At 46.9% G+C, this 14,492-nt stretch overlaps 1 protein-coding gene across 4 annotated transcripts in view; it reads right to left on the reverse strand.

Moving 5' to 3' along the window:
• Positions 1 to 14,492, reverse strand: part of LOC146799096 (sodium/potassium/calcium exchanger 4-like) — a 937,744-nt gene that overhangs the window by 294,941 nt on the left and 628,311 nt on the right. For all 4 annotated transcript variants that reach the window (XM_085628040.1, XM_085628039.1, XM_085628038.1 and 1 more), the window contains one exon: positions 13,763 to 13,788. In XM_085628040.1, the coding sequence (XP_085484166.1) occupies positions 13,763 to 13,788 (26 nt within the window). The remainder of the gene's footprint in view (positions 1 to 13,762; positions 13,789 to 14,492) is intronic.

Here is a 14,492-nt window from a genome sequence, read left to right on the forward strand (position 1 = left end):
CAACTTGCTGTAGGGGGCGCTGGATGTTGGAATAGTATAATTTACTACTCCAACTCCAGTCTGTGCTACAGTAGGGAAGTAAAATCCAGCACCTTCTGCCCCCTACAGCAAGTCGTTGTAACGACGTGCATTGTAATGGTTTGCAATGTAACAACAAGGTCGTTGTAATGACCGCGTTGTAATGGCATGTGATGTATGGCATGCGATGTAAACGACAAACATCTGTATGTGACATTCTTCACAAGGTTTAAAGCCTGTGGATTTGTATGGAGTCATGTCCCTTGCACATTGGGAGAAAAGCTCAAATAAGAGTTGAGAAAAAGTTGAAAAAAGTGGACAACAAATTACTGAGGTTGGCACAGAAAGGAGCTTATGCCAGCATGTCAGGGTGGAGCCCATATAGACACTGTGCAAAACACTTCTGATGTGGACGGCGTTGTCATAGAGCTGCCCAACCCCACCTACTGCCACACAAAACTACTCAAGATTTTCTGGATCCTGTCTGCCACCGGGAAATATTCTAAGGTGAGGAATCGGCTGTCAGAATTCTCTATCAGCACATTTACCATTCTAGGCATAAACACCTCCCCAAAGCAAGTACAGTACCGCCTGTAGCTACCAAGCAGAGGACACAGGGAGGCAAAGTTGAGAAAGAAAGAGAAAGCAGGACTGTTACAAAGAAAGTGAGAGCTGGGATAATGGAGATTGCTGGTAAATAATCATTGAGATTATTTGTTAGTAACCATAGTGCACAAGTGTGCTCAGGGGTAGGCTTCTCAGCTAGCAGGATAACAGACAGGCAGATGTGGAAAAATAAATCAAGTTCTGCAAAATCATTACAAAAGCAAAAAAAAAATGAAACTCACAGGTGGACAATGGAACATAAGGAACAGGGGGAGACTGATCTTTGTGTTCCCTAAATCTGAACAACCACCAAATAGGTCTTCTCCTGCCTTGCTCCAAGACTCTGGGACTCTATTCCTGACCGCATCAGATGCAATCTAGGACTACTAGTCTTTTGAAAGTATCCAAAGGCTCGCCTCCTTAAACTAACCTTCACTTAACACTACCACCCTCTTTTTCTGCACTTTCACTAGTTTTACTGTTTAAGTATGCCCTACTCCCAATATTGTTACATGCAAAATGCTAATATACCATCGAAAGGTCAATATGTTTTAAGAAAACTTCTCCACCACCCTGTTGCTAGGCCGAGATTTATAAACACTACTTATTCATTGGTAATAACAGAGAAGCAATGATGAGGATTTTGGAACAGTACAGGACAGCAGGCATTTTTTCAAATCACACATTTCAATGACTGAAAGCCCAGAGTCAGGATTTGAAGCCAGGTCTCTAAGTTGGGATGTTTTTTTGTAACTTTGCACTTCTTAAATAGCAAGAATGTTTATGAGGACATGTTAACCACAGCTAGAAAAAGTAGGTAGGAATGTATTTTCATTTGAATAGTACCATATTAAAAAGCAAATGATTTAGTTGGCCAATATGAAATTACCAAGGCTTCTGGCATTACACAACTTAACCCTGGGACAAATTTCTACAACTGTTCGGATGATAAACAAGCTATTTCCAGGATAAGCGGTTTTCTAAGACAATGTTACTGATTGATTGTTGGAAATACACTAAGGAAGGGGGATTTGGGGGGCAGTCGATCACAGGGAGGTCTGCCCCCTGGTATTTTGGGGAAGTGGAGCAGTCGGACGACTGCTTGGGATTTGGGTGTTTTTTGGGCTACTTTTATAGCCCAGGGGTATACATGCTGCCATTTTAGTTTACCAGACACCATTTTAACTTGGTGACATGGTGACTGGTATCTGGTAGATAAAATTTTTGTCATTTTTAGGTCTCGCCTTGCTATCGCGTAAGCGATGGCAAAGCGAGACTATTGTAAAAGGGCATTTCAAAGTGCTCCCAAAAAGCGGATTGCATTGCTAGCACGCGCACAATCACGCGCTTGGTGCCGCCATGCACTCCGCTTTTTGGGAGCACTTCAAAGGGTTCGCTCCCCCGCCCCCAAGCGCGCGCGCGCGCCACGCTCCGCCGGGCTTGTTTTAATTAACTTCTCACTATTATTCAGCGTGGCGCCCATTTCCTAAGCGCCGTGCTTTCAACTTTAAAGCTCCATCTCCCCGTAGGCTGCCCTCCCTCCCACCACCAAACACAGGCTGCCTATGGAACTCTCCTCCCACCCCTGCTGCCAGGTTAAGGAGTTCATCGGTCGCCCGGTGTAGACTCTTCCGCTATGTTTTGTTTGCAGCTTGGACGCTGCATTTCTCCGTAGGGTGCCCTCCCACCACTTCGCACCGACCTCCCACCTCCCCCGCTCAGCCGGGATCACCTCTTGCTGCAAGAGCCATGGTGATCAGCTGCTGAGCTTGTTGTTCCATCTCGCTGCTGCTTTCAAGCATCTCCAAAATTCACCAACACTTCTCGTCTTTTCTTTTTTCACCCGCCCCTTCTCGCCTGCCCTCCGCATCATCTATCTTTTTACCTGCCTTTCTCCCCGTCCATTCCCCTCTTTCCTACCCTGTCCCAGTTAGCACCCTCTCTCCCCATCATGAGCCTCTCTCCCGCCTGTTTCCATTCGACCCCCTTATTGCTTCAGCTTGGAAGCGCTCTACATATATTTGCACTTTTCATCCCACACAGACGTGCTTGCAGCCTCCTCCCCCGCCACCCGGGCTCGTGCCCCGTTATTCGCCTCGTACAACTTCCCGGGTGCCTGTGACTCCCTTCCAGCCCCAGCCGCGCCGGCCTTCTCATAACCATGTCACATCAACATTGTATTTAGTTAGCATTTGTTTTTTTTCAGCAGCGTAAACCGACCAAGTCATAATAACTTGTTTCGGCATATTCACAACAAATCTTTCCGTTTCTAAACGCTGTAGTTGACCTAGTGAAAAGAAACCAGACCCCCTGTCGTTGGGTGTTGCGTAGTGGGCTGAACAATTTAGAAAACAGTGTGTTGTTCCACTCTCTGTGACACTCAATAAATCCGTGCTAGCCAGGCATGTGGTAGGAATCACGAACAAACACTTTCTTCCTTTGGTTTTCTCTGCACCCGTCTCCCATTGGCAAAACATGTAGGACTCGCCTGTAACGCTGTTTGGCATGTATATTACATATTTTAGTGCTTGTATTTCAAAGTCGAGGATAATTTGCTGCATGGGCTAAACACTTATAAGGTCCCAAAGGGAGACCTATTGACAGACAAGCGCTTCCTGTGATTACAGGAGATCAAACCAGACTCCATGCTGCGTTTATGGCCTCCACACCCCGCTCTGGCAGGAAGGGCAGCCTGCCAAAACTGCAGCCAGCCTTCATCTCTGGGGTGGGGTGAAGGGAATGTGAAGCTATCAGCTGCTCCATCTGACTAACTAGAAACAAGTCAACATAAGAAGATGGCTTGCTGATAACACTCTGAATGCTGCCTGTGCAAAACTCCCCACTGCAAAGAAGACAAGCATTTGCAATGCATTAGGTCTCGCATTTACGCGAGTTTGAGCTATTGACATTGCAAATAACAATGCCTATTGGCATTGTCATTTACAATGCCAATAGCGTTAACTCGTGTAACTGCGAGACCTATTGCATTGCAAATGCTTGTTTTCTAATGCGGCAAAAGCAAACCATTTTTTTGCGGACAAGATTTTACTTTGTAGGTACAGTGACCAGCCATACTCGATGTTGAGGCGTTACGCCTGTAAAACCATATTAGCACGAGTATTCTTGGAGAAACAAGCATTGGCATAGCCAATAGGTCTCGCCTTTGGGACCTTCTAAGTGTTTAGCCATGCAACAGTTAATGTTGTTGCACCAAGGATACTGTGCTGCATAACTAAATACTTATAAGTTCCTAAGGCGAGACCTATTGGCTATGCCAATGCTTGTTAAAGTAGCGATAACTTCTAGTAATAGCATTTTTAGTCCTCTTTAGGAAGTGTCAGGTTTGAGAGTACTTTTAAGTCTCCATACCTATTGGGGTTTGACAGCGTACAGCGGCATGGCCAATGAGGGCAAGTTGACCCTGGCTCCATTGCTGCTGGCAGTGCACCGCATTTTTATGGGGGGGCACAGCGTGGCATTTGGCTCCCGCAAACAGTGGCCGACTGGGTTGCGCTGGCGGCTTGGGTCTTTTCACAGCGTCGCTGTCCCCCTCTTATGGCAGTGATTCAGGAATAAGGGCAGGGCCACTCCTGCACTTGGAAAGCGGCCCCCTGAGGTCTCAGATGGCCTGTGTGGGCTGGTTTTTGTTGCCGAATGACTGGGGCTCCCGTAATCAGGCAGGGCCGGCATGCGGCGGCGCACCATCATCTGGTGCGGCCTAGATGGAGAACGAAGCCTCTAGCTCCAGTTTGTAGGCAGGAACGCGAGGGCTGCACTGGGCGAACACGAGGCTGCTTGGAAGTTGGTAGAGGACTTGCAGTGTGTGAAGTGGGTGGGGCCATGGAGGAAGAGTGCACAACCCTGGGTAAGGGAGGGAGTCCTATAGGGGGAAGCAGGATTTCAAGTGGGCCAGGTCCTGCGGCAGTGCTCAAAGCAGGTGCTGAAACAGGCCCATATCGGGCTCTCCATTTTTGCCCTCAACCTCAGATAGCCCTGGCTTTTGGTAGGTGTAATGTTCCTCGTTGTACTATATATCTGGATGCAGTGACAGAAGCAGCAAAATATGAGTCTTGCGGCACACTATGCGAAGCACAGGCTTTCAGTTTACGTGCTTTCAAGCTGTGCTCTTAATTACATCAGATGCACCCCCTCTGAGAGACCCCCCAGCTTTTCATCCCACTAAAGCTCTGGGGAGCACTAATAACACAAGCCCTCACATACTTTTAGGGGGTATTGATGTGGTTCTCGTGGTTTAGGCAGCTGGTGGTACGCACTTGACTGGATCAGGGATAGCTGGCTTGAAGGAAGGTCAGCTGGGATCAGGGCTAGGGGGAAGGCAGGGAGTCGGAGGACTGCTTTGAAGGGGTTTAACTTTGGGAGGGCAAGGCTGCCTAAAGCAGGGAGGGACTGGTTGGTGGCCTGACAGATGACATTGAGGGGGACTACAGGGGTTGGGTGTAGCCGGCTCATAGAGAAGGTGGGGTAGGCATGACTATCGAGCTTAGGACAGCGTAGTTGGAGACGTTCGATTTAGGTGGTGCCATTAATTGCTTTCCACAGGTCGACGGGGTAACTGGAGTGGCAGACTCAGGAGAGCTTAGTGTGGCTTAGGGCCCGAGGGGAAGAGAAGGTGCAGCCCTGTGCGGCCAGCTGGACGGAGACAGTGGGCAAGATCATCACCCTAAGAAGGTCTGGCATAGCCTCGGTGATGCAACATGCTGGAGGACTTAATACAACCCCAGCAGCCTGGCGTAAGTGATGGTTCATCCCGCAGCAATAGATAGGTTTGGATGGCAGGGTACGGCTCCCAGCATAAGTTGGTTACAACAGTTCCTGGCGGTAAAACATGGCGTAGGCATGAGAGTGTCTGAAGATGAGGTAGAGGAATCGAGAGTGAAGATGAAGTACAATTGGAGGTGCCAAGTTGTTGCCAACAAGAATCTGGGCAGGGGGTACTATTAATCAATATGCCAGTAATATTTTGCAGGATGCAGGTTCTCAGGACCCTCAAGGCGGAAGTGGTGGAGCCTTGTGGCACAAAGTCATGGCAGAGCTGTGGGTCCCGGAGTGGGCACCAGCTTAGGTGCCAGGTAAGCTGACGAGGTGCAGAGATGCTAAATGGTATCGGTTAGAGGAGGCGAAGGAGCTGACTTGGAGTGGGAAGGCTTGTCTAAACAGTACTAGTGGGGAGGCCAGCCTATGCTGGTGGAGACAGAGGAGCCTCAAGTGAGCCAGGAGGCCTTCCAGAGTGGTAAGAGTGGGGAAGCCTGCCCAAGCTGGTGTTTCAGGAAAGGTCACTATAGGAGGACACGAGTCTTCGTTCAGAAGGGCACAACATACAGACAGTTGCTTCACTGCGGGGGCATGGGTACCAACATCAGGTGGTATTTGGGACCATAGGGTAAGTGGAGACAGTTTCAGAATAACCTGGAACCCCCATTCATGTCGCAGACAGGAGCACAAGTTCAGAGACTGGGGGTGGGGCACAGGGGACCAGGTAGCGGAGTCAGGGAAGACAGGCAAATGGGAGTAGGGAGTTACTGCCATATATGAGACATCCAAAGCTGTTGGGGCTAACTACATGTTACTATTAGAGGAAGACAAGAAAAGGGGAGTGAGAGGAGACGCTGAACCTATTACCTAGGGAGCTAAGGTCCAAGAGGATGAATTTGAGTTGTGCAAATGGCTGAAGGTGCCAGCGGTTACGTGAACAGCAACATTTTAGCTATGCTAGAGTGTTTTGTAAAGTCCTCAGACAGGCACACTAATGTCACAGGTGGACGTCATCGGAAAGCCTAAATAAATTAAAGGTCATGCTTGGGCGTGGTAGCATGAGGAACTCAGGGCTCGTAAGGCCTATTATCCACTGGCACATTTGAGCAACATTGACCATGGTTAGGGTACATTAAACTCAGACCAGCTAAGTGTGGTAAAACTGTTTTACAGCTCGAGGTACACCTTTCCTATTTCAGTCATTTCAGGGGTGCTCAGCAAAGGAGTGAGTGGCCAATTTGGAGCTTATGGGAATTGCAATGAAGGGCTCCACATGATGGAGCGTTATAAAGTTTGAGATGAACATTGCAAATGCGCTGACGTACATGCATTATCAAATGGCTGGGGGCCGGGGTTGGTCCAGTGGTCCAGCAAGACATGAGCAGCTGTAGTTTTTCCACAGGCAGGGAGGGGTGGACACGGTCAGGAGGTACAGGCTCTTATGCCATCATTTTGGACAGATTGAAATTTGGGATTTCCTATTATGAATGGAAGGAAGGTAGGCCTGGGCTAAAATTCCGTTCCGCTCGCAGAAATTGCGATAATTTGACATTTTCGCGTTCCGCGGAGAGCGCCAAAATGTCAAAATTTCCGCAATCCGCATTTTACCGGAATTTTTTTTGCTTGCTCGCGCTGTAAAATAATACATTCTCACGTGCGCGTGATCGCCTTACCTGAATCCCCGCGTTCGCCGACAAGTTTTCGCGGTCCGGTCGCGTTCTCCACGAGATGTTGGATTGTTGGTAGCCATTTGCGCTGTCTCGCAACAGTTCGCGCCCGCAGTAACGTCACCCGTCGCGCGATCACGTCTTTCTTCTCGCGATCATACACCGTGAGACAAGTGAAAACAAGATGGCTGCGCCCGCGAGCAACCGCATGGGTAAGTTGGCGAGCCGCGACCATGCAGAAAATACCGCGAACGGGCGGGAAAAAAACTTCTGCATCTTCGCGATATTTCCACGTGTGTGCGGAGATTTTTAACATTTTCGCGATAATTTGCGAAAGTGAATTTCACAAATTCCGCCTACCCCTAAAGGAAGGCAACAGGCTATGGTTACAAGGTTTCCTGTGGGGATTCAATCATGGAGGAAGGCCAGAGAGTGCGACACTGGTCAGCTAACTTTCAATCAGCCAGCACGCACAGGCAGGTAGTGAGAGGCAAAGTGGGCAAAGAGATTCGATAAGGTAGGATGGTGGGGCTCTTTGAGGGGGGCAAGGAATGAGTTAGCTGTGCCCCCTTTTCAGAGTGGTACCTAAGAGGAACAGGGGCAGCTAGGTTGCTTCAATATCTGTTGTGGCCAGACAGATAGTCAGTCAATGAAGTTATACCTGAGGAACAAGTTTCCGTGGCATACTCATCGGTGAATGTAGCATTACCTTTAGGGAAAAGAGTGGGACAAAGGGCCCTTATGGCGAAGAGCGGCATTAAGTCTGCTTTCCGTTTGTTGCCAGTACACCCTGTCGACTTTCAACTGCGTGAGAATCCAATTCCAGGTCAGATACTATGGCTGCAAAACTGCGGCTAAGGGATGCTCCTTTTGGGTGCTCTCTTTGAGTGCTTTAATATGTGCTTGCAATGGAGTTCAACATGGTGCACAGATCTCGGGCACATAACACATTACTTGGATGACTTACTAGTTAAATGGAAACCCAAAGCCATGGACTGCCAACGCAGGCTGGCAAGTTTCAGAAGCTCATGGGGGATCAAGTCTGCCATTGGCAGCAGAAGGACACACTGGGACCTAACAAGGTCATGTTTTTTATTGGTATAGAGCTTGATTCAAGGGCTATGGAAACCTGATTGCAAGGGGACAGTATAGTTAAGAGCAGAGGCTTCTGGAAGCAATGTTGGGGCAGGAGAATGTAACAGTCAGGGTGGTGCAGATCATTGGGAACTTTGCATGCAGGGTAATGAGAGCAGGGTGAGCAGGGGTTCAGAGGTTGGGGTGTCCCTCTTGTGTGGCCATTACCACACCGTATCATCAGACTGGCTCCAGCTGTTGCAAGTATTTCTACAACTCTTTAATGGAATTCCCCTAGCAGCATTGACAGACAGGGATTGGACACTCAGAAAGTTTACAGGAGTGGCGGTGGGTTTTGCTTTTGGGCCTTTTTGGCTGGGGTATTAGTGTGCCGAGGTGTGGCCACCAGAGAGGACACGGAGTGGTGGCAGCATGCCCTTCTAAAGATGTTTTCCTTTAGAAGTAGCAGGGGAATTATGGGGGAGAAGCTGACACACAGGAGAGTTCACTTTAGAGTTGACGCCAGGTCGGTGGTTTGGGTGGGGAATAGCTAGTCAGCAAGGCAGCTTTGAAGTGTCTGTGGGTTTTGCTCTGAAATATGGGCAACTTGATATAAGGTTGGGAACCAGGCAGGTACCAGGTGTGGACACTGGCATTGCATGCTCTGGCAAGTGCACTGTGGGAGAGGTTCCATAGGCAGGCTTAGAAGGTGGACAAGGTCAGGACCAGGATGACTCAGGATCTTTAGTCATTAGGGGAAAGGATGCTTTAGTTGATAGCCGTTTCTATAGCAGTGTAGACGAGGACGGCTTATACCCAGGACAAGCTGTATTTTAGTGGGTGGGCCCAGGGGGAGGTCGGAGGAATGGGGTAGGATAGAAGACATGATGGGATTTAGATTTCTCTCATGGACAAAGGACAGTCAGAGATGGCCATTTACGAGACCATGCAGATATTGCCTTCACAGGCAAGCATTGGTGGGCTTATGATCCCTCCACAGGTGAGATTGGGAGAAGAATATTTAGAGGGTGGGTCCTGGGAAGTTGGCTGTGATCCTAAGAGGAGCCCTGTGTCATTCGGCGTTTTCAGTGCGGTGCACTTGGTTCGCCCAGGATGTGCAGGGGAGCAGCAAGGCATTTTTTTGTTCTCAGCCCTGAAGGCCGGGATGTTTTTCCTGAGCTTTGCATGCCCATTAATTTTTTTGGGGTAGGGGGAGTAGGGCCATTCTCTGGTAGGTAGTTGGTTGGTTTGTTGTGGGCCTGCAGGTCTTGGATCTACAAATCTAAGGCAGAGCAAAGGAGTGTAGGCAGGAGCTGGTGGCTCCGGTTATGTCACATAGTCAGGTTTGCTCGGTTTGTGGGGGGGGGGGCTATTTAGACTCGTTTAGTGATGGGCCAGTGCCATGTTAGTGAGGGAGGAGGGACATTTGTTGAGTAATGGTACAGGTTGTCAACTTTGTTTCTGTTTTACAGGTTTTGTTCCCGGGCCTCAGGCTACAAGTTTGAAGATATGGATTGTGGGCTACTTGTATGTCAAGTGGGGCGGGAAGTTGTTATTATTCCTATGTACTCCATCAGCTGGTATGAAAAAGGGAAATGAGAGGGGAATAATTATACTACCAATAGGGGATAAGTGCCCTGATATACTGCTTATACATTTAGATGGGAACGAGCCATTGCTCCAGCAGGGTTGGTCAGTGTTAACTCCATGAAGTAGGTCCTGTGGGAGATTCATTAGATATTGGCTGGTTGCCACGTTTTGTGGATGGAGTTTGTTCCATGAAGGGTTGGACGTGGGACTGTCAAGCCAGTAGCCATAGTCTGGGCTAGGGGAAAGCAGGTCTAGAAAATGTGCTCCCCTTTTTTTGCAAGGACATCGTCCTGGGCAGAGTTGAGCTTTTGGATCTTCATTATGAGGATGTGGTATTTTCGAGGAGATAGGGTACGGTTCACCTCCATAGGCATTGAACTCTACATGTTGCTGTTAAAGCTGGTGTCGGTGAAGGTACTCAACAACCGATAGTTTGAAGCTCTTTCCGGGGTGGGCGGGGTGGTCAGAAAAAGGGCACACTATTGGGCTTCCTTTTTCTGGGTGGTGGTTGGCAGAGAAGTTAACATGGTTTACCAAAGTTTATTGTTGTTGTCATCAGCAATTCAGGCTGAAAAGGAACGGGTAGGCAAGTTCACACCTGGACGAGCCAGGAAGTTTAAGGTCTTGTTGGAAGTTGAATTGGTTAAGAGGTTAATAGATGTAGTAAAGAGGGTAGGGAGTTTAAGGGTCTCAGTTGCAATTGACCACTCTGGAGCATGTACGCTATTTCATAATTAAGTTGTGGTGGGGGGGACATTTTAAGGGTGGGGGTAGCTTAACGTAGGTGATTAACTTTGTATAGTGAGGTTTCAGTTGGGTAAGGCAAACACCAAAGTTGTTTTGTGATGTGCACCTGTTTCAATAAAGCGGCCTTTTTCACACAAACCTGGTGTTAGTGGTCTGCGCTGCTTCCCTCTTCCCCAAACAAATGTACTGAAAATTAACAAAACTGAAAGAGAATAATTATACATTTAGGTTGGCCTGCTGATGAATGTCTCGTAAGGGAGTGGGAGTGGGTCAGCCACTCTGGTGGCAGAGCACTTCGTGCTGCAAACTATAAGAGGATGGCCTTTCTCTCTAGGTGGCTGGCCTATTTGACACCCTCTACTTTAAGTAAAAGGTTTCCCGATGTAGAAAACAGGTGTTTTCGATGCACCAAACTTGGGGAAGGCGGATGGCACCATATCTTTTTTGTATGCCCCGGGCTGAGGTCTTTTTGGGAAGCAATCTTTTCCGACATCGAGCGCGCAATCGGGAACACTATTCCGATTGCAGCCGAGACTGCTCTATTCGGTTGTTGCAAGGGAGATTTACAATTGTCAAATCCAGAAAGAATTTTTATTTTCATTGCCTGTGCGGTTGCTCGCTCTTTAATTTTGCAAAATTGGAGATCAAATGCAGCCCCCTCCCATTTGAAATGGATTAATAAAATGAAAAGGGTTAAAAAATTTGAGGAGGCTTATGCTAGGAGGGTTGGAGCTGTAAAAAAATATGAGCGAAATTGGAAGTTTTTTGAAAAACTGGAGAAGACTTAATTTTTTTTTTTTTTCTCTTTCCCCCCTCCTAGGAATGCACTTGCACTTTGTTCTGCAATTGTTTTTAAAAACATTGGAAGTGGTGATTCGCTTTTTATTCTGATTATTAGGAGTATTATGATGTCGAATTCTTTTGACTAGAATTTTTTGTAGTCTACCTTGTCTCGCACTTGCACTTTAAATGGCTTAAAGTATTGTATTTTTGCTATTTTTGCACTTGGTATATCGCACTTTTGTCTAAAGTGATCTACTATTTAGATGGCTTTCCTTCAGGAATGTATTCAGCACTCTATAGAAATTTCTAAATGTATGCTTATATGTTGATCATTAGTTGTCAATATTAGTGTTATTATTAATGCTCAGCACTTGCACTTTAGTGGTGTTTTACATATATGTACTCTTGCTGCTATACAGTATTATTGAGTTATTATTAATGCTCAGCACTTGCACTTTAGTGGTGTTTTACATATATGTACTCTTGCTGCTATACACTAAGCATATCGTATTTCCTATTAAATGTTTTTCTCTTATTGTACTTTACACTTCCAAGCCATACTATTTATGCAACGAACGTTAATTGTACTCTGTAATGTCTTGTTTTATTTACCTCTTGCTCCGTTCAATAAGAAAATAAAAAAAAAAAAGAATGTCTCGTATTCATTTTGCTAGCATCAGTATGTTCATCGTCACACCCTTGGAAAGAAACTACAAGTTTTCTATGGGTGCTTCAACTTTACTGCAATACACACAAATGCGGGTTTCCGCCAGCTAACAATGTCTAACTTGTTGTGACTTTTTTTTTGCATTGGGTCAAGCCACTGCAGAAGGCAGAGTGCAGGCTAAACCTCCTGCTCTCAGGCCTTGGACAAATGTATTGAGCCTTGCAGCCTTTTGATTGGCTTCTGGTAACATGAGGTTCTAAATTTACTGCACAGCCCTGAGTTCATGGTCGGATTTGTTTTTCTAAACTTCACAAGGTGGAGCGTGACTAACCTTGGAGAGCAGCGAGTGATCCTTTGCCACATCGTCCATAATATGGGAGGACATTGGGGGTTGCTCCTTTCGTAGGTGAAGTTGCAAACTTGTCAAGTAAACCGCTGCTATTAGATTAATGAAAGGCCGCCTTTTGTTCAGGAGAAAATTAAACTTCTAGTTTTCTACTCTGGCTTCAGCGATCTTGTTCTATGGTTGATCATTTTATCAGTGTGAAGAGGCCCTGTTCATGTTATGTGTGCACACTACTAAACTTCCACAAACGTTTTTTACTACAGGTGGTCATGAGAATGAATCTACAACACTTTGAAGCTGATAAGAATAGCTGAGAATCTCAGGCCCAGAGTCTATCACCGAAAGAATCAGATTCTCAACCAATTTAAAACATTAGTAAATGTAACAATTTCGACTGTTGCAAAATGGACTGATAGAATATCAGAAAAGTTGAAATGCTTAGTTTCTCAGTGATGCTTCGCGAGACGTGCTAGTTATTTTCACTACACCTGAAGTGATCACCAACAGGTGGCAGGAGAATGATTACTAATGAAGAAAACTGCACGGATCTTCGGAGCTAATCTCAAAAGCAAATTGCGTATAAGGGGGCAGATTTATGACGACTGGCGCATCCCTGCATATCAGCAGGGATGCACCAGTTATTATGCGCCACAGCTGCGCCACCATGGATGCGCCGCATTTATAATGCGGCGCACCATGGGGCAAAAACGGCACAGATGCGTGACGCATCTGTGCCGAAAAGTGGCGCATTGCTGGAGTTGCGTCGCAAGCGCGACGCAGCTCCAGCAATGATCTGGGGGGCCCTATCTGTACAATGCTGCGTCAATCCTTACGCCTGCTTCAAGCAGGCGCAGGGTTTTGACGCAGCATGGGCCTAAAAGTGACTGAGTGAAATCTTGTAGATTTCACTCAGCCACTTTTAGGAGGCGTTCCTGCGCCGGAACGCCCCCACCTGCCCTGGAACGCCTACATGTGGCGCAGGGCTTTACAACGTGGCGCATCTGGGAGATGCGTCACGTTTGTAAATACCCCGCATCATGGCGCAGGATTTGCGCCGCTGCTGCGTCACAAAAGTGACGCAACGGCGGCGTAAATGAGGCGCAAGTGCAACATAAATCTGCCCCAAAGTGTCTTGTTAAATAAACCAGAAGGCCTGACTGGATTCTCTTTGATGCAGCTAACGCGAAAGCACACTAGGTAGCGCCAAATGCTGTCATTTTGATTTCCCCAGATTACATCTTCTTAATTACGAGCAGGTCACTGGATCAGAAACAAAAGAGATGCTCTACAAAAGGTTTGGGCCACTGCCCACTAAAACCTCTGACATGCATGTTTGTACTAAGAGATTTCATTGAATGGCAATCCTGCAAATATAGGTCTGGACATCAGTAGACATGGACATATATGTGATAGTCTTCTCTGGGAAATTGAATCAACCAATACTTCAGCAAGAGACTACAGAAATAACTAAATACACAGTAATTAACTTACCATTCAATTATCCCATCAGCGATGAACTAGAAAAGAAAATGGAAAAGGTATCAGTTTAGCAGCCATTACGTGTGCTTGTCACACTTCACTGCTGTCCACAGGAAACATCTTACTGATGTCTTTACAAAGTGGACTGCGCCAATGCAAATGACCCTGAAATAATTTAAAAGAGACAGCACACAACAGAAATCAAAGTGCCATGGTTGAGTACCAATGTCTTAAGTGCTGTGGCACCTATATGGTGAACTCAGAGTTGGTTGCTGGCCATTGTGTTCAACAGTTTTCACACTTCTTTTGGAATGTTGAAATGAGAGGAGACATCAGTTTCCTTGATGCTTTGAGGTAAAAGTCCCTTAAAGAGAGAACCAGCTATATTTCGGCAACTCTCTCCTCCATACTTTCCGTTTCCACCGTTTCACTTCCTGCATCCTTGACAGCATTCTGGTTTGGGCTAAATTAATAATCAGAAAGGGCAACATAGAGAGTAATCAATACAGGGGGTGGGAAGAAGCTAACAATCATGTGAAGAACATGGAGCACGGTCGAGAAGCACACAAGACAGTAAGTGCAAGCAGTACACGAGGTTGACAGCGACACGGAGTGGGGGAGAAGCAAAAGAGGGAAAGAATAACACGGATGGTGTGCTGAAGTACAGAAGAGAGAAACACAAGACACTTGGGGGCAGATTTACGAGACACTTGCGACACATTTGCACCTCGGCTGAGTCACT

The sequence above is a fragment of the Triturus cristatus genome, chromosome 9, assembly GCF_964204655.1.
Source record: "Triturus cristatus chromosome 9, aTriCri1.1, whole genome shotgun sequence".
Taxonomy (NCBI): domain Eukaryota; kingdom Metazoa; phylum Chordata; class Amphibia; order Caudata; family Salamandridae; genus Triturus; species Triturus cristatus.